Here is a 20708-nt window from a genome sequence, read left to right on the forward strand (position 1 = left end):
TGCTGGGTCCATGAACAGCATAAATATTTATTTGCTCGCTTGGGCCGACTTTTCATCTTGGTTGTAGTAGTATTTTTTAATGAAGTTATGCCTCTTGGCTAGTCCCGAAAAAATGTGTTTTATTGAGTCAATAGACAACACACATTTTTTGCGCATATGCTTTGAATTTCCTCCTAGATTGTATTGAAGAATGTACTGAATTTTCTCTTTAATTAACACTGTAATGATCAACTAACTTCACGAAACTGAAGAGCTGCTAAATAACTATGTTTGTAGTGTAATGCTATTTTTAAATATCTGCTAACAATTTTTTTCGATTTTCGTGATGTGTTGCATTAAGCATTTTATTCACCTGAAAAAACTTTTAACGAGGAGCATTATTTGGGTGTTACGAGTAGTGCGCTAGTGCTAGTGCTAGTGAGCGCTATAGAGCCATGATTAATGACTTTTTCGTGCCTGAATTGGACGATGTTGATGTGGACGACCTTTGGTCCCAACAAGACGGCGCTACATGCCATACAGCCAACGCAACAATCGATTTATTGAAGGAAACTTTTGGTGAGCGCATTATCTCGCGCCGTGTACCTGTGGCGTGGCCTCCAAGATCGTGCGATATAACACCGCTGGACTATTTCTTGTGGGGCTATGAGAAGTCGCTTGTCTACGCAGATAAGCCCGAGACGATTGACGTCTTGGAAGAAAATATTCGGCGCGTTATTGCTGACATACGGCCCCAATTGCTGCAAAAAGTGGTCGAAAATTGGGCCTCTCGGCTGGAATTTATTCGAGCCAGCCGCGGCGGCCACTTGCCCGAAATCATTTTTAAAACATAATGGCAAACCCTTATCTTTATAATAAAGCTAAATTCTTGGCCATAACATTAAATTATATACGTTTTATTTCAACTTGAAAACCTAACCTCTAAAAAAAACACCCTATACATTAAGTAGCATTCGTATGATACTTGAACATAAAATTGGCGCATACATCTTTCGCTAAGTAAGTGGTCCTTCAATTTGTAGAATTCGGCTCGTCGCTAAACTATAAAACAATAGTTTTGGACAGCCTCCAAATGACAGATGGTTTTATTTGAAAGTTTTTCATAGCATACATGCACTCTTAGGTCTGCCAATGCCTGACAAAAGGTGGCAGATGTTAGAAAAACTTTTTGATTTTATTATTCGATGTTTTTTTCACATATATTTCTACAGTGTATTTCGAACACTAAATCCGCCAAATAGTAGCCGCTGGGAACATGCCTTCTGTATGTACAAGAATACACATACATATGTATGTGTGTATTATTTTTACTCAATGCTTCATAATCGAGACATTTTTGCGTGTATTTTGAATAATTTTTAAATGCTAAAAAATCCGGATTTACATATTTAATTTTTATATGCACTTAATTTTCATGGTTTAACAATTTTTTCTTATTTGCTTTATATCCAAATTTAGCCAATAATTTGTTGTACTTACTTATTATAGAGCACAATATCCGGCAGCCAAATGTGTTCGGATGGCACGTGTAACGTATCCACACCGCCATAATCGTCTGGATTCCATTTCAATTTGTAGTCATTCCATTCCTGCAGCAAAAACAAAGAACAATACAGTAAACATTGAAATAAATATTAGACAGACGCACAGATAACAGCTGAAATACAAACAAAAGCAAAAGCAAAACCCACAAATATGATTATCAATGACAGGAAATTAATGAGGAAAATTGGCACACAACGCACATACATACGCGTGCACGCTTAGTTCGTGGAACTTGTCTTTACGCACACGCATACATGAGCATTTGTGGCTGTGAATTAGCCTGTACACTTGTAAATACTGACAGGCCTTAATTATTAATAATGAAGAGGCGGAAGGTGAAAATAAATTGCGTGGAATTTGTGCTTTTTGTTTTAAAATTATTTTCTACGTATTTATAATGTGAAAGTATCAGGTCAGTCCATAAGTTCGTGCGTTTTTTGAAGGTGGATTTCAAAATTAATCAAAAAGATGTTTAAAGTATTTATTAATCAATAATATGCTTTCCTTCATTATTTACGATGTCTTCCGAACGTTTAGGCAAACTTTTAATTCCCTGCTCAAAAAATTGTTAGTCCTTGGAGCCAAACTACGCTTTGATATCCCTTTTTATAGCTTCCTTTGAGGTGTAGTTCTTGTTACTCATATGGGATTGAAGTCCACGGAAAAGGTGATAATCACAAGATGCAATATCCGGAGAGTATGGTGGATGCGGCATAAGCTCCCATCCGAGCTCCTTCAGGTTGCCTAATATTTGCCTTGCGGTATCATGTCTTGCGTTGTCGTGGTGAAACAAAACTTTGCGTCTATTCACTAAAGGCGGTCGATTTTTTTTAAGTGCCTCATTCAGGTTTGATAGCTGATGGGAATAATAATAACACAGGCCGACAGCATCTCAGACCCAAAAACCGGAATATATATTTTCAAAGGATTTTGATGCGATGAATCGAAATCTGGCCTCAAAATTGCTCTATCAGCTCTGGTTTTCGATATATCCTAAGCTAAAAGTGCAAAAAACACCGTTTTTGCCCATATTTCAGGTTATATAGGCTTGCAGATGTTTTCTTTCACCAAAAAATAGGCTGGCATCTTTAAGTACAAGTCTTCTTCTTTCAAATGGCGTTTTGTTTGCTCAAATATCATTTTTTTTCGCAGAGATATCGCAATTTGAAATTTTCATATAAGAGGATTTTCTTGGGGTGAAGGCCATCTCTAGGGGTCGGTTCTGGTGTTTCATCTTTATCTTACCATTGGCGTTTGCGAACAGGATTATTGTAAAGGACCCAATTTTCATCACAAATAACGATATTGTTAAAAAAACATATTCACTCTCTGTTAAAGGTTGGCGACGGAAAGTTTATGCGGAACCCATTTTCCCAGCTTTGAAACCTTTCCCAACTGAACCAGGTGCCTGTGAACTGTTCCATGCGATGAATGTAATGTCTGAGCTATCATATCGACCGTCGGATTTGGCTCAGCTTCTACGAGTTCGAGCAAGGCGTCGGAGTTAAGGACTTCAGGACGACTCCGGGCATCCTCCACGTCACAGTTACCACTTCGGAATTTTGAAAACCACTTTTGCGCAGTCCTTACACTCACGGTATCCTCTCTGTGAACAGTGTTTATTTGTGCAGCAGCAGTTGTTGTATTTTTACCACTTTTATAAAAAAAATACAAAATATGCCTCTTAGACGCGTTCGAAGATTCCATTTTATTTTTTAACAACGCGTGCTTCTATCCGCGATTAAAATCACTTGTTGAATGCACAATATATCAAAGAAAATATAAACAGTTCCGTTATATTCCGCGAATAATTTTTTGTATGCAAAAATCGTACAAAAGTGAAATTACGGGTAAAATACGCACGTACTTATGGACTGATCTGATATTTTACTACCTGCTGCATAAAAATAATAACACTATGTAGCATTGAGTTTTTTACCTGGAGGCTAATTGATTTCGATAGATTTTGATGCGGGAAATTCGAATACCTTTGAGGTAATTTTATACTCGTCGTTAGTTAAAGTTTGATCACAAAATGCAATTTGGAAATTTTTTCATAATTTTTGGTTTTTTTTTATTAGTATTTTACTGATCATTTTATGTATTATATACGTAAATTTCAAAATACAAGCTAAAACTTTGCTGTGTTGCTCACACTTAGTTAAAATTTGTTCACACGTGGCACCCGATGTGGTTAACAGCATTTTTTAACATAAAGCTGTAAACTAACATATGTTACGAACGAAAGAAATGAGTCTGTTATAGGGGCTGAAACTTTAAAAAGTGTCTCATTTATAAACATGTAAAATCTCATTTAAAAAGGCATGTAAAAAAATTTTAAGCGCAATTGAATTGAATGGCGCACATGCTATCAAATGCGACTGATTACTTCCCAATGATTTAAAAAAAAAAAAACAAATTTAACAAATTGTGTTTCAGAGTGTAATCATTTATGTATCTAATTGAGTTGTTTTGCTGCTTTCATGCATATAATAAATGTTAAATTTGTTTCGACTATTCGATTTTGACTTTTTGATTTCACTTCAAACGGAAATTCGCACTACTTATTGCCCAATTAATTATGCTTCATTGTCTTCAAATTGAAATATATACATAGTTTCGTTGTTTTCGAATTAAATCTAATTAAATAATTGAATATAATTAGCATAAACAACCAATTATTTGTATAAAATGTATTATATCGCTTATTATACGCAGAAGTATAAGCATACAGTGAAATCGCTCATAAGTGGACATTGATTGGTGGAAAAATTTTTGAGAGATACTATTAAGTTTATAAGTAAAAAATATTACTAAAATTTAAATTCAAATAATACACATTTACACCAATAAATGATTGTGTCGCATGAGCGATTTTTGCAGCCACCAGTCAGACGCCTTAAATGTGTAGTTTTTTTACTGCTCTGGTTTTTAATCATAACTTTTGGAATCTAAAGGTTCCTTGCCTTTGGAAACCATTTCACAGATAACTCATTAATCTTTAGACCAACACTTTGCGCAAATTTTCTTTTATATTCTGATTTAGTCCACTTTGCCACTGACATTTGATATTTTCTTTGATTTTTATAATCAAAACTTTTTGCGTTTTGTAGATACTGAATCGCTTTGCTATGCTTATGAAAAAGTCCGTTTTCATTTTCAAAAAATGTGTCCCTTTATAAGAGCTTCCGTCTATGGGAGTTTTTACTGTATACGCTTTGTGTTCAAAGAACTTGAAACGACAATAAAATAATACAAAATCGAACTTAGACCAGCAATAAAAATGAGAAATATGTCGTACCTTTAATTTGTTTTTTGTGGTTTTAAAATCCTTTGTTTTAAATTTATATCGATTTTTGGTTTAATATTTGCATTTTTATTTTTTTCGTCATTTTCCTTGCAGAGCCGAGTTGAGCTTAATATGGTAGCTGCTTTCGACTCATCACTTCTCAGCTCACTAGGGGCTTCTTCTGCTCGCCAAGCGAATTTTTTTTGTATTCAATGGCTTTGGTTTTTAACCGCTTAGCTCAGAAGCGACATGTTTGGGCAAGTGCTTCCAATCATGAGTAGCGATACTTTTTTTTTTTTTATTTTTAGTCACAATGCTAATCCTATCACGAGATCAAACCATTTTGGCTATTTTGTTCGATACGTTTTGGGCTTGATAAGAGAGGGCGTTGCTACTAGCCCACATTTGTTTTTTATGTTGGTACGCCTTTCATATAAACGTATGCGAAGTTTCATTTAAATATGTCTTTTCATTCTTTGTATCGACCCATTAAGTATCGACGCGTCACAGTATTTTCTGCAACGGAAAAAAGCAGGTATCGTGCAGTGACTGAATTTCTATTTTTGGTAGGTATAAAGCAACGGTAAATTTATGAACGAATATTGAAAAAGAATAGCACTTTTCGCCAACAATCAGTACAGTAGAAAGATGGGTTGCTGAATTTAAACGTGGCCGTAAAAGCCGTGAAGACGTTCCACGTCAAGGACGTCCCAAAGAAGCTATAACACCTCGCACTTGTTACGTTAAAGCGTAACAACTCAAAAAGAAAAGGAAAAGAGTAACAACTCAAAAATTTGTTATTTTAGCGCAACTACTAAACAAATAAGAATGAAACAACCGTTAGATTGTTTTTAATGATATTTTCGTGCAATTATTGTACATATTTTTTCCCTTGTAATACCTATATTATTAATATTTACGGAAACAGTTTTTCGTCTCTACTGAAATTGTTCAGATTTTGAGTTGTTACGCTTTAACGTAACAAGTGCGACCTGATATCGTAGAAAAATGAGATATCGTATGGAAATTCTTCGAGTGACTAAAAAGTATTTAGAAGAAGCTCTAAGGATCTGATTGGGCAGTGTAAGTAATATTTTCACTGAAGTATTGGGTGTGCACAATGGGTGCCGCATTCGCTAACAACGGATCAAAAGCACATTAGAATACGACTTTTTCAGCAACATTTCGAGCGTTTTCGGAAAAATGAAGTAAAATTTGTGCGTCGATTCATCACTCTGGGTGATACTTCACCATGATCCTAAATCAACCTAAGAAACTAAAGAGTGGTGTAAACTTGGGTTTTCAGCTTCGAAACGAGTTCGTGTCCGGAAATAGGCCAAGAAGGTGTTAGCATCAGTTTTTTGTGATGCGAAAGGAATTTTGTCTGTAGATTACTTTTAAACTGGCAAAACAATAAAATCTGAATGTTATTGTAACCTTTTAGATCAGCGGAAGGAAAAAATACGTGAAAAGATATCCAATTTGCAAAAGAGAAAAAAAAAATTCATCAGGGCAATGCACCTCATCACGAGAGCATTTTGACAATGGCTAAAATCCATGAAGTTCGAATTATTGAAGCATCCAACGTATTTAGCCACCAGCGACTTTCATCTGTTTCCCAACCTAGCAAAATTCATACGTGGGAAGCGTTTTTAATCAAATGATGAGGTCATAACAGCTGTGTAAGCGTATTTTGTAGCGCTCCTAGATTCCCACTTCATTGCTGGAATTCCTAAATTGGATTCTCATCGAAAAAACTGTATTTTTATTCAGATACGGAATATAAAAGTGTGTTTTAAACCATAAAATTGTGTTTTTCTTATCGAACCGCAAAAGTTATTCAACCACCTACTTGAAGGACCATTCAAACTTGTCCAAATAAACAACAACAATCTGAATGATATACAGAACTACACGCAAATATTATACCATAGTTTGATTCAAAGTTCTTAAAGCAGATGCTTAAGTACTACCTAGCAAATATGTTTTAACCTCTTAATAAATACACGGCTCGCCATCTATCGTTACGGATTTGAACTAGGTATTATTTGAAGAATGGTAACACTTAGCTGTCATCTGATTTGACAGAAAATTAGTTTTATTCTTCCGCTGAACGAAAATGGTTGTGTATACGCTCAAAGAACGCTGGGAAATATTGCGACATTACTTTGAAAATCATGGTAATGTTGCAGAATGTGTACGAAAATTACGTACGGCAATGGGAAGAAGAAAATCACCGAATGAAGCGAATGTGCGTTACTTTGCGAAAAAAAGTAAGAGAAACTGGGTTGCTTATTGACAAACCAATTATTATCTATGGGGTGCCGTCAAAGACCAGTGTTATGCCAACAAACCAGCAACAATTGATGCACTGAAGACCAACATACGCGATGTCATAGCTGAAATACAGCCGCATACAATCGAAAATGTGTTGAAAAATTGGACCGATCGTATGGGATGGTGCATGGCTAGCCGAGGCAGCCATATGAATGAAGTTGTGTTCCATCATTAACCGGTAGGATTGTACTTCAAAATAAAAAAAACAGTTTGGAAAAATATTGAGTAGTTTCTTTTTTATAGCATTTTTAATTCCGTAAAGTTATATGGCGGACCCTATAGAAAAGGAAGTTTCATCGAAATATCTCCCTGCTGGGTAGCAGTAGGATCCAGCAATTCATTAAATTATACATATTAATAATTGTATACAAAATTTAGTTTATAACTTCTTATTTGAGGTAGATTTTCTACCGTCCTTAATAACCACAATTTCAATTTAGTTTTCATAAATACATATTCAGACTTATAATCACAATTACTTTAATTTTTTGCCTATCTCTGCAACGCTCCATGCGAATCTTCTATTATTCGTCGCTCCTTCACAATGCTTCTCGCGTTTTTTAACAGAGCTTCAATCTCCTAAATGCAGATTTGTCCGCAGTAAACAGTTAAAAGTTACACGGTACAAAGTCTTTCGAACAAGGCAACCGTTTAACAGGCAATTAGAAATGTGCCAACGCTTGCTTGATTACTGCTACAAAAAAAACAGTCCTAACAGTCCTAATGGATGCTCGCGACCGCAAGACTCGCAAAACTAGCGTTTGCTTTTTGAAGCACCTATTTTTTTGAGAATGGTAACACAAATGACATGTCAAATGTGTTCATAATTTACTTAAAGGTTTGACATTTACGAAATGGGACGCTACATGAACATAATTGGGAAATATTGAAAACCTATTTCCATATTGGTGAATCTTCTTCTTCTTCTTTTCTGATTAGGCTCATTTTCACATCGGTGGCTACGTCAATAAGCAAAATTGTCGGATTTGGTGCGGTTTTTAGTCTGGTTTTAGTCACCTGAGGCCAACAACTTATTTATGTTTTTTTTTGTTTCTTAGTGCCTAAAAATAAGTTTTAACTACTGGCGACTTTATTTTGGTCGCTAATTTTGTAGTTATAATGGTTTTATTGTGTCGCACGTTTTCGTGCGACATAGCCTGGGAGATCATAAAACATGTTGTGGGGCCACGTGGCACGAAAATGTGCGACAGTAATTTTTTGAAGTTTTTGAGTTGTATTTGATATTTTTGGTTTATTTTACTTAGTTTTTCACCAGGAAGCGAAGGCAACGAGCTTTTGAAAAACCTCTTGCTGTTATTGATTACAACAAAGCCGAATTAGGTGTTGATATATCCGATCAAATGACCGCCTACGCCACCACTCTCAGAAGAGGTGTTAAGTGGTACCGCAAAATGGCTTTTGAACTGTTACTAGGAATGTCTATTGTAAATGCCTTTATAATATATAAAAAGGCTACAAACAAACAAATTTCAATTATCAAGTTCCGGCAGGAGACTTCAAATGCTTTGTTGGACTTCATGTCTCCAGAACCCATAACAAAAGGAAAACATTTTATTGAAAAAAGAAAGGACGACAACGGAAAAACAATAAGGCGTACTTGTGTTATGAAAATCTGCTGATAGAGTAACATCCGGAAAGAGCTTGAAAAGGACCACCACCTACTGCCCAATAAACCGCAACTATGTGTAGAATGTTTTCCTAAATATTCCCACCAGAAAAATTAATTTTTGCACTGATCTCCATTAAAAAATTGAATTTTTAATTTTAAGTTTATTATTTTTCTACTGATTTCCATTTGAATTTACATGCATATAAATTTTTATATTTGTTTTGTTCATAAATGAATTAAGTTTTAAAAGAATTAATAAAAAGACAAATTTTAATTTACAACTTTTTTATTATCCAAAAAAATACCATTAAAAATACACAACGGCCATGGGAAATACACCAAAATGTTCAACATGGGTCAAAGAATCCAAATTCTATGTAAAATTCCATATTAAAATGGACAAAAATGTGTGACGTGGCCTCAGGGTAACATTTAGGTGTCGAATGAAAACGTGCGACGTGGCAGCCAACCTGTTAAAACACGAAATCGAAGTTGCCGTTCATGAAATTGGAGCCCAAACAATCGAAAATGTGCTTAAAAATTGGGTTGATCGAATAGCCTACTGTAAAGCCAGTCGTGGCAGTCATTTGAATGATATTATTTCTCATTCATAAATGACAATATTCAATCTTCCAAATAAAAAAAAAAAAGTTTGAAAAAATATTGATTAGTTGTTTTTTATAGCCTGTTCAAAAAGCAAATTTTACATGGCCCGCCCTGTAAATGGCATATGAATCGCATCAGGCAATATATTTTATTTAGCCTGCTTTTCTATCTCTAACACTCAACAACGGCTGCCAACTTCTCTACCCAAACCATTTGGGTCAACCGTGATTCCACTTTTGGTAGTTTCCCAACAAAATACGTACGAATGTACTTGGGTCGTGCGTAACAGAAATACAGAAAAAACAATAACACCTACATGCCTATGTTGCACATAAAAAAAAAAAACAACGGAAACGGAAATTGTTATGGGCAATAATGTTTCATCTATTTCTATGCTTACATATTTATCCATGTATAGACGTACTTATATTGTATATGTGCACACACACATCTATGCACTTAGCAACTTTTTCGCAGCACACTTCAATTTTCCGGTTAATTCCCTTTAGTGTAGTTCAGCGCTTCTCGTGTTTTCGCTACATTTTATGACTTATTTTTTTCGCTTTGTTTTTAAATTTCATCATTTTGCTGTACTACAATTAAACTTGTTGCATGCAAATTACTAAATAATTGACAAAAAAAAAACAATAATTATTACTGTTTTTCGCCTCGATTCGCTCGGCACAGTTCACTGCACTTCTACTTCCACTTCACTTCCAACTCGACTCGACTCAATTCATTTCATTTAATTCCACTTAATTTTCTTACACTGTATTTTAGTTACAATTTGTTACATTTGATGAATTGCACACTGCTGGGTGCCGCTGAGGTACTTATTTGCGATACTACGTCATTTTGTATATTAACTCATACATACATGCTTTGTATGTATTTGTATACATACTAACACATAATATAAACGCACAATTTAGATTTTCTCCATACTAATTTGATTTACTTATTAATTCTGGTTCGGAGAGTAAAGCCTGCGCACTTGAAATGCCAAATGCGGAAAATGCTTTGTTGTTGCGCGTAATGCAGTTTGAAATTGAATTTCTTTGCATATTTGTATAACCGAGAATGCTGCGATATTCACAGAAATTAGTTCTAGACTGGAATTTGAAAAAAGAAGAACCAATTATATACGACACCAGCGACCACCAGCTGCTTATCGCGAAGCCTTCTCTTGTCAAGGCAGTGCCTTTCGCTTTTGTAAAGAAATGAAAAAAGCTACAGCATTCGTTCGCACTATATTTGTATTTTTGCTTCACCAGAGAAGTGTTAGTGGTAGCAATATAGCAAGAGAAGCAGCATTTTGAGTTATCTGTCAAGAGATTTCTAGGAAAAGAGACCTGCCATAGATCCATCCATCTTAATCGAAGTATCTTGCGCCGTGCAACTTCTACTGTTTACTAAGTTGAAATCTGCCTGAAAGAGAAGAAGGCTTCTCCACTTCATACAGGCAATGGAAGATTCGCACAGAGTATAAAAGAGGAGGTTACTACATAAGGAATATAACAAAGTGTACCTTAACGTATCTGGAAATCATATCGTAAGAACTGAAACTATATATCTTATATATAGTAGTTGTTCAACTACTAAGCTTTTTTGGCAGTTATTATTTTTAAAATTAACTTAAGATACTTTTATTTTCATAAACTTTATAATTTATTTAATAATTCACAGTTTACGTGGTCGCGTGCTTGCTATTTACAATTTCTTAATTTTACCGGTCCCAGGTGATGTCGCAATTCGAGTATCAAAAAATTTGCTTAGCGCAATTTATATACTTATAATACCTGTATATGTACATATATGAAGCGGCCGCCATAGCCGAACGAGTTGGTGCGTGACTACTACTAGGAATTCAGAGAGAACGTAGGTTTGAATCTCGGTGCAACACCAAAATAAAGAAAACGTTTTTTCTAATAGCGGCCGCCCCTCGGCAGGCAATGGCAAACCTCCGAGTGTATTTCTGTCATGAAAAAGTTCCTCATAAAAATATCTGTCGTTTGGTTACAAGTGAATCATTGAAAGTATTGCCCATCGCTGGCTACTATTTTTTCCCATCTTTCTGGTAGATCTCGTATACCGTCGCGGTAAAATTGTTCATCTTTTGAAGCTATCCACGGATCAAGCCATTTTTTGATGTCTGGTCAGCTAGATCATGTGCCATCGATCGGAAGAGGTGATAATCGGATGGCGCAATATCTGGAGAATATGACGGGTGGGGTAGGATTTCCCATTTCACTGTTCTAGGTAGGATTTAATGGGTTTCGCAACGTGAGGCCGAGCGTTGTGATGCTGTAGAATATCTTTTTCATACCTCTCCGCGTATTTCAGCCGCTTCTCGCGTAATACTTGGCTCAATCGCATCAACTGATGTCGATACCGATCCCCAGTGATGGTTTCGCTAGGTATTAACAGTTCATAATAAGTAACACCAACTTGGTCCCACCAAATACATAGCATAACCTTCGCAACGTGAATATTCGGCGGAGGCGATGACGTAGAAGCATGACCGGGCAGTCCCCATGACTTTCTTTTCTTTGGATTGCTGTAACGAATCCATTTTTCATCACCCGTCACGATGCGTCGAAGAAAACCCTTCCTTTTTGCCGCTAGAGCAGTTGTTCACAGGCAAAAAAACGCCGATCAACATTCCTTAGTTGTAACTCATAAGGATCCCAAGTCCCCTGTTTTTGAATCATTCCCAAAGCATGCACTCGCTTGGCAATGGATTGGCGGGTAACTCCCAATACTGAAGCAAACTCTTCTTGCTTTTGACACGGATGATCATTGAGCAATGCCTCCAATTCAGCGTGTTCGAAGGGTTTTGGTCTTCCTTCACGCGGTCGGCCGTCAACATTAAAATCATCGTTTTTGAAGCGACGGAACCAATCTCTCCATAAACTTTTTGTAGCTCTCGATGCGCTTCAGCCGCCGTTTTTTTCGAATGAAAGAGGAATATCAACAGTTTCCGCAAATGACGATTATTCGGCACAAAACCAAACATTTTCACAAAACCAAAAGTATATGATACCAAAACAAAACCACTAATGTGTCGAAGCAGTTTGTTTACCATATATCTAAGCTTAGTTTATGACGTTTAGGTTATGTTTGACTAGTCGATTCACTGCTGGCGGCATCTATTGACAAACAGCGGGAACTTAGTTGCACACCTAATATAATGCAAGTACAAGGACAAGGATCGAGGTGACTAGATGCAATAAGGGAATGAATATTAAAATATTATATATATAATTAAACTATATCCTGCAAATCAGGCGCTGCTCTTAACAATTGTAATGAGGCACATTCGGTTTTTGTCTTTTAATCAATTTAATTTCTTAAAGGACTTTAAGGTTTCAAAGATCTAAATAAATATTTTTAAATATTCTATGATAGTGTGGATATAAGACGAAAGAGGATATAGCAATCCATACATTTTTTTTGTTTACTGTTTTGACAAGATAAATTTAGATGTTTAATAGTATCTATTAATACATGGGCTGAAAGGTCCCGGGACAACAAGAAAACACGTTTTCTGTTTGTTTATAATTAGCTTTATTTATCAACTTAATTTCCATCAAGCACAACCGAATCATTCCAGCGCCGCTCTAACATTTCAGTACCACGTTTGTAAAACGATTTATCTTCTGCCTCAGTTTCAGCGACAACCTCTTCGTTAGAGCGAAATTTCTTACCGGCGAGAATTTTTCAGGTCTGCGAACAGCCAATAGTCGTTGGGAGCCAAATCTGTCGAATATCCACCGTATTGGTTGGGAGCAATTCTAAGTTTAATTCATGTAGTTTTGCCATTGTTTTGATTGACTTGTGATACATTGTTTTGATGAAGCATAATTTTTTTCTTCACCATATGCAGACGTTTCTTTGCAATTCCGGCCTTCAAACGCTCCAGTAACGCGAAATAATTTTTGCCGTTGACGGTATTTCCCTTCTTAAGATAGTCGATGAATATCGCACCACGCACATCCCAAACTACCGGAACTTTCCACCCGATCGGTGTGCTTTTCGGCGTTTTGGGCGAAGCTCACCAGTTGATGTAAGCAAATGTGGCACCTATTTTGAACAGAGTTTCTCATAGTCGAATGCTCGTGGAATATAAAGTCAACACGTTCTTTTGATATCTTTACAATGTTAGCTAACTCACGCAATTTAAGATTTTCATCTTTCGAACGACTTTGTGTATTTTTTGATATTTTCTGGTGTTACCATCTTATTTGGACGTTCACTGCGTTGTGCATCTTCCGCGTCTCTACGACCGCTTTTGAGGTCAGAGAACCATCGTTTTGTTGTTGTTTCTAATGAAACGGAGTCCGATAACACTTTGCAAGTCATTGCTTCGCTTGAGCGACATTTTTCCCCATCAAGAAACAGTGTAAAATCAAACACGAACTACTTTTGATCCATTGTTTTGATAATAGCAAAAGTAGCGTCACTCTTAGCACAATCACTCACGAATTAATGAATAGAAAATAATGCAATTTTAGCAGCTGTTTTTTAAAGGTTAGTATTAACTGAAAAATAGGTGAATGCAGTAAAACTAGTGCCATCTATGTGTAAGGCCGTTAACATATATATTTCAAAATATTTCATTAAGAAATTTCAAGGATATTCTATGATACATTTTTTTTTACGACGACAAAATTTTGCTTTGTATTCATATTAATATGATAGAATGAGTATAAGTGTTATATATTTACAACCAGTTTTTTCAGATTTAAATCTTTGAAACGTTAAATCTCTTTAAAGTCGAGAAGATGAAAAATTCAGTATGCATCTTCTTATCTCGGGTATTTATTACATGATCTTGAGCATTTAAAATGAAAAAAAGGAATATTATTGGAATACATTTTTTTTATTATAATCTGGTAGATAATTTCATGGGATTTATTTATTGAATCTGATATCCGGCATATATCCGCTGCGCTTACGAGTTACATGGTCCATTAGATGAGTACAGTAAATCGATTGTTAAATGCGCTGTATGGCGAGTTGCGCCATCTTTTTCGACACAGAAATTCTGTGAGCATGGTTCCATAGCGGTCCTTTCTCATTTCGAAAGAAATAAGGACTGATGATACCACCAGTGCTCCATGAACTTGGCGAACAGATTTCTCTTTTTCTAGGTAACTTTCCCCAATTTGAATGTCTTGTTCTGGTACTAAACGATTGATTATGACTAGCCAAACCTTACTGAACAGAAGGCTCAACACAGTTTTCCATTCTAGTGGTACGCCTTCAAATCATAGTTACAGACAGCGATAGCTCTCATGCAGCTAAAAAAATCTCCGATATAAAATCTATATTTTCTCGAGCTTATGTAGTTATTCTTATATAATTTTTTCTGCCTGATGATGAATGATAATAGATGAATTACAGTAACCCGAAAAAGTCTTGTTAAATTCCAAATTATATCTTTAAAGAATTTTACTTTACATATAAAAGCAGATTCTTTATTTATTTAGAAATGATTTTTAAATCATACCTCTCGCTAATAGGTTTAATATATATTTTTCCTTGAACTCCTACTGGGCCATAGGGCGTCAACTACGCCTCTTCACCAACAGACGCCGTTTTGAGCTATATATGCTAACTCATTCATCGTAACATCAAGAGAGTTCGTGACCTACCCACTGATCAGCCAACTTGTTAGAAGGGGTTCCAACGCAGGGCCTGACTAGCAATATTCACATGACTTCTTCTACCCACTGCAGATTCCTTTTCCAAATTTCAGTCACCTCGTATCTAATGCTGGGTAGCTTTTTTAGCAGGTGCGTGTTGGATATTGTTTTAAAATACTATTAAGTCGATATTACATTTTTTGATTTGTTGGCGAATATCTTTACACTGCTCAATCGACAGCAGATGAGTTGCAAGTTTGGAGTTTGTAGTTTTCTTATTTTTTATGTGAATATCTAAGTATAAAACAACAACTTTTTGATTATGTTCAACCTTATAATAAAACTAAAGTAAACAAACTTCATAAACAAATTTAAAATGCGACTTTTATACAATTTTGCCACACTTCATGCAAGAACTTTCGCAATAAGCAACAACAACCTTATTTCATATTTGTGGGGAGAAACTGGTAGGGGAAGCAAGAAGAGAAATGTATTAGTATATGCTCCATATAATGTGTTGTAGTTGTGCACCACAACAACTGAGGACAACACCAAGAGAGCGCAAGTTGTAGTTTATTGATATTTGAAGTGACATTTAAAAGAATTTAGCGAAATATTATGCAAACATCTTTGGCCGCAAGCGCAAGCGGAAAACTTTGCCTCAACAATATTTTAATAGCAGCTTATTTTCTTTTGCAATTTTAAAAAGTAGTACGAGTATGCAAAAATAAGTTTTACAACAGTGCAATTTCGTGTTTGGGGCGAGGGGTGGAATTGATTTGCATGCAACATAAAAATATTTGCATGCTGCTTTGCTGCACAAAAGCAATCCCGTTCAAGTCCACACCCATACATTCACACGCAACTATCGCAATTGTTGCATGCAACAAATGCCTGTAGCAGAGTTGGCTAGAGCAAACAGGCCACTTCCGCTGCAAACTGGATACGCCCATTGGTGCTGGTAGTGATGGTGGTCTGTAAGAGTTGCGGCAGCTACTTTGTTGGTTGCGCTTAGCTCAGTTAGCCACAAATTCATTGACTTTTAAAGTGCGTCATCCCATAGCACATTTTCACTTCTCACTACTCACAGCACCCAACCTTTGCTAGCTCCAATGTTCTTTATCATTTTTTTTCACCTCTATTTCTACGTCTTTCTGCATATTTTTGTTATTTTGCCATTTTTCGTTTGCAAATAGCAACAATTTACTCTATAAGCTGCATAAATTATGCTTTTTCGCCTAAAAGTATGCTCTTTTTCACTTAGCGACTAATATTTGTGCATATTCGCCTAGCAAAGCATCGTGCTTTTAGGCTCGTAGCCATTGCGGTGCCATTATATCGCTAAATTGCGAAATCCATTGGTTTGCGGCTTAGTGCAACACTAACCGGCATGGAAAATGCCAATTGAGCCTATTTGAACGGCCATGCATATTTATGAGCGTTACTGTGCTACAATTTACTGCCCAGCAAATCGTTTACTTTGCGCTCAAAGTAGGTACATACATCCATATTTAGTGATATTCTATGCGAATGAAAGGTTGCATAAATTTAAAATAGCCATCAAATCTGTTTGTGGTTGCTAACTTTTAAGTTCTGCAAGCGAGTCGCTGTTTCAGTTGATGTTTTGATAGACAATTTCTTTTACATAGCAAATAAAATATTTTTAGCTTCTCTCGACCAGTGCTGATTGCACCCATTTTTAAGTGCAGGTAAGAAATCAACACTTACATTATGAAAAACTGAAATCTGAAGTGAATATTAAAGCTTAACCACTCTCGTTTTGGAATTTAATGAAGTCTAAAAAACTAAAGCCGCTGTAACTTAATTACTTTTCGGTCGACTTATCTTAGTTTTTTTTTCGATGAGGTGGGAATTAACTGACTTTTTCTCTGAAGTATTTGGTTTTTATTTCCTTTCTTTCAAGAGTCTTTTTTTTTGATTTTTTCATATTAATCTGAAAATTCGATCAAGGGAATGTTTTCTTTTAAATCTTCTTCACAAATCGATGTTGATCAACCAGGAACCATTATAATTGAAAACTGTCCAGCGTTTGTACTTCCTCTTGGGACAATTTATAATCAATCTGTTTTTTTTTTTCTTTATTTGTAAGAGTAGTAATCATAAATAACCAATGCACGAAAATTTAACAAGAGCACTGGCTACTCAGGCCTCTGGCTCGAGATTTATATTTATAAGGCTATTTTAGAGATAATTTACATTAAGACGGTACAATTTGGTGATATGTCGGATGAAACGTAACCATAAATTTACATATTAGGTTTAGATAAGATTAGAAATTTTAGGAAAGCGTTAATACTATCCGAGTTTTCGCATTTCAGATGGTCAGAGGGTTTGATGCTGTGGAAAACTGTTGTTCGGAGCTGGTTAAGTCCTGAAGATGTGGCACTGACAAATCTGATCTATTGCAGTATGAGCATGGCGTTTTCCAGACTACTTTTAGTAAATAACTATTTATGGGCACTGAATGCCCAATTCTTAGTAGGACAAAGACTCTGATACCTGTGCAATTAGAGTCTGATGGAAAAATTGATTTATTTCCAAAAATACTATTTACTTATAATTTGTAGTGGTGTTGGAAGGTGTTGCAATTGTTCCCGTGCTTGCGAGCTAAGTAATTTTACGCATACATTCGTTTATCCGTGCTACAACATATTTGTACGCTCATCGGCGACTTCGTTGTCTTTAATTCCAGCATGATCAGAAATTCACATAACTTTTATTGGGTCTTTGTTTTCGTACATATCTATTGATGAGTAGCATATCGCTTTTTGGGTTCTACAATGCTTGAATAAAAGATTTCTGTAGCTGCATACAACAGGCAAATATTAACGTTACAGGCAGTGCAGCTGCTTCTGTTGTGAAAGCTAAGCAGTATGTAAGCTGGTCACCGATAAAGATTGTAACACCAGCGCTTTTTGTTACAGGAAATTTTGTGATGGCGTCTGATTTGGATATAAAATAAATCTTTTTATTCACATACTTTTCTTAACACGTTCACGCCGGCGCGTACCACCGGTGGCCCGCACAAGTCTGCTTTATGGGGCGGCGCGTACCACCGGTGGCCCGTACAAGATTGCATCATCTGGCAGCGCGTACCACCAATGGTACTTTATAAGACGGTACCTATGACATGAGATGCCATAAACGACTACCCTTACGAACAAATTTCGTTTCATGACCTGCAATCGTTCCCGTCCGATAGAGCGAAAAGATGTAAACATTGCCGTCTGTAGGCGAAGACCATGAATAACAGCGCCGGTGTGAACGTGTTAATGATTGGAAATTGCCTATCCTTATACCCTACACCCGCCGTAGCCGAATGGGTTGGTGCGTGACTACCTTTCTGAAGTGTACTGGTTCGAAACTCCGGGCACAGCAGAGCAGCAGAAAAGTGCCTTTTCGCTATATTTCGAAAGGTCTTATATTAATTCAGTACAATTTGGATGGTATTCGTTATACTCAGAGTATTTTACAGCATATTTTAGCAGGGCTGCCATTTATTTTTTGAAGTGAAAACTTCTTTAGAATCGTTAGGAGTGATTTGAGAAAAAGAAAAAAGCGACACTCTTGGCTACGAATATTACATATACACGTAGCGACGAACTAAATAACTTTTAGGCCAGCGCCGACAGCATGGCGCGATAGCCGAGCGGCTAGCAATGTGAGCTTCCGATCCAAAATCCTTGGTTCGAATCACAAGAAAAAAATTTTTTTTATACAGTTATTTTATTTTTTTATTTTATGATATGTTTATGAGGAGCTTTTTTTCATGGCAGAAATACACTCGGTGTTTTGCCATTGCCTGCTGAGGGGTGAGCGCTATTAGAAAAATAGTTTTCTTTAATTTTGGTGTTTTCACCGAGATTCGAACTGACGTTCTCTCTGTGAATTCTGAATAGTAGTCACGCACCAACCCATTCGGCTACGGCGTTTGTTTAATTTTACTGATGCAAAAATGAGGAAAAATATATGAATAAAGTTTGCTTACTGTTTACACATTTCCCCCTCATCATGTTGGTCTCCTTGCCGCGGGGATGAGGCTTAAGTGTTGGTTTAACTCCCATATTCATGGAGGGTAAACCACCACGAACTAAGAGGGAAGCTCCCTATGGGTATTGGCTAGCCACCCATCCGTTAAATGGTGGCGGTGGCCCTTCAGTCACCATGCGGAGATTACCGTACCGACGATCCCATTGTCACTCCTTAGCCTGGTATCCTATCATTTCCTTCCCCTGCCCCCCCCTAATCCACGGTGTTACGCGTCACCGTGCCCAATGGATGGTTTGCAGCCAGGGGTATCCGGCTGTATTCTAACGGCGCCCTCCTGAAACTGGGTCACCTCAGGAGGTAGAATGACCTTGCCATGGTAGAGGGGACTGCCATGGTCGACGTTTCCCCTTTCCCCCCTAAAAAACTTAGTCCGCCAAGCTTGCCACGTCGAGCAGTGCGGACGATTATGAAATGTAAAATGAACAAAAAACACCTAGCCTCGGAAAACCAAGGCACAACAAAACAAAAACCTAATCCCTCGGGAAGGTCAGGTCTTTCGACAAAAAAGACCACTCACACAAGCGGAGTGAAGCCTTTGGCTAAGCCAGGGCCTAGTTCCCGCTCCGTCCCTTCAGGGACTGCCTCCACGGCAGCGAGGTCTCTTGCTGGCCTCCATACCAACAACCCCAACCCTGTCATAAGACAAGTTGGGGACAACACTCCATCCACGTCTGGTGCCAGTAGTAGACCCCCCCTCGCAACACAACTCTTGGGAAGCAAAATCTGTCCTGTCAAAAGACAAGCGGATCTTGCTGTCCCTGTCACTCCAGGTGACACGGGAGCTCCGGGAGGAGAAACACCCCCAGCAACGTCGGCAGCACCGGACCACATGGCTCAGTCAATGGCTCCTGGTGCCTGCCCTTCTGACACTATCACTGCCCCGGGTAGTACCCACCCCCGGAAGCAAATAAGTGCCTCAGAAAGGTACTATCGTACCAGGCGATCCGCCTTCAGAATCCTGGAGAGACTGAAGGACATCAGACTAGAGGACCTGACTGAGGAACAGTCAGACTCCAAGGCGTGGGCTGAAGCTTTCATCACCGAACACCGGGAGAAGGCCAAAATAGACTCTGCGCAAGGAAAACGCAAACGTTCGAGTGAAGGGGCATCTGCTGTAGCCAAAAGAACTCAGACGATAAATGTTACGGCAAAAAAGTCCTTCGCGGATATAGCGAAAGAAAGTTACATACGGGCGGTGATTGATCGCAGTTCCCATGATGGTGCGATCTCTCAAGAAAACTGGGACCTGATAAACAGGAGTCTTTGGAAGGTGTACAGGGACATCCTGAAAGAGAATCCAGGACCTCCACCCAGCTGGTTGGATGCGGGATGGTTTCAATCCCGCGTCAAACTAATAAGGTGCGCTGATCAGCGATCCGTGGACCTTTACACCCTGGCGATTAATCGCACAGGGAAACCTTGGCCGGGGGCTCGCCTTGATGTCGTCCCTCGAGAAGACATTCCCAACCGGCCAAGATCGAGAGCCTGGATACCAGACTTCCATACTGACACAGAGGAAGTACTGGAACTGATCAAACTAGGCAACCCTGAGCTACCTTCCAGCGTCTGGAAGGTAGCAAAG

At 37.5% G+C, this 20708-nt stretch overlaps 1 protein-coding gene across 1 annotated transcript in view; it reads right to left on the bottom strand.

The window, feature by feature from the left end:
• The window catches only part of LOC128868684 (acetylcholine receptor subunit alpha-like 1), a 185005-nt gene that overhangs the window by 107199 nt on the left and 57098 nt on the right, over nucleotides 1-20708 (bottom strand). The window contains exon 3 of the mRNA XM_054111065.1: nucleotides 1480-1589. Within this exon, the coding sequence (XP_053967040.1) occupies nucleotides 1480-1589 (110 nt within the window). The remainder of the gene's footprint in view (nucleotides 1-1479; nucleotides 1590-20708) is intronic.

The sequence above is a fragment of the Anastrepha ludens genome, chromosome 2 (genome assembly GCF_028408465.1).
Source record: "Anastrepha ludens isolate Willacy chromosome 2, idAnaLude1.1, whole genome shotgun sequence".
NCBI classification, from domain to species: Eukaryota; Metazoa; Arthropoda; class Insecta; order Diptera; family Tephritidae; genus Anastrepha; species Anastrepha ludens.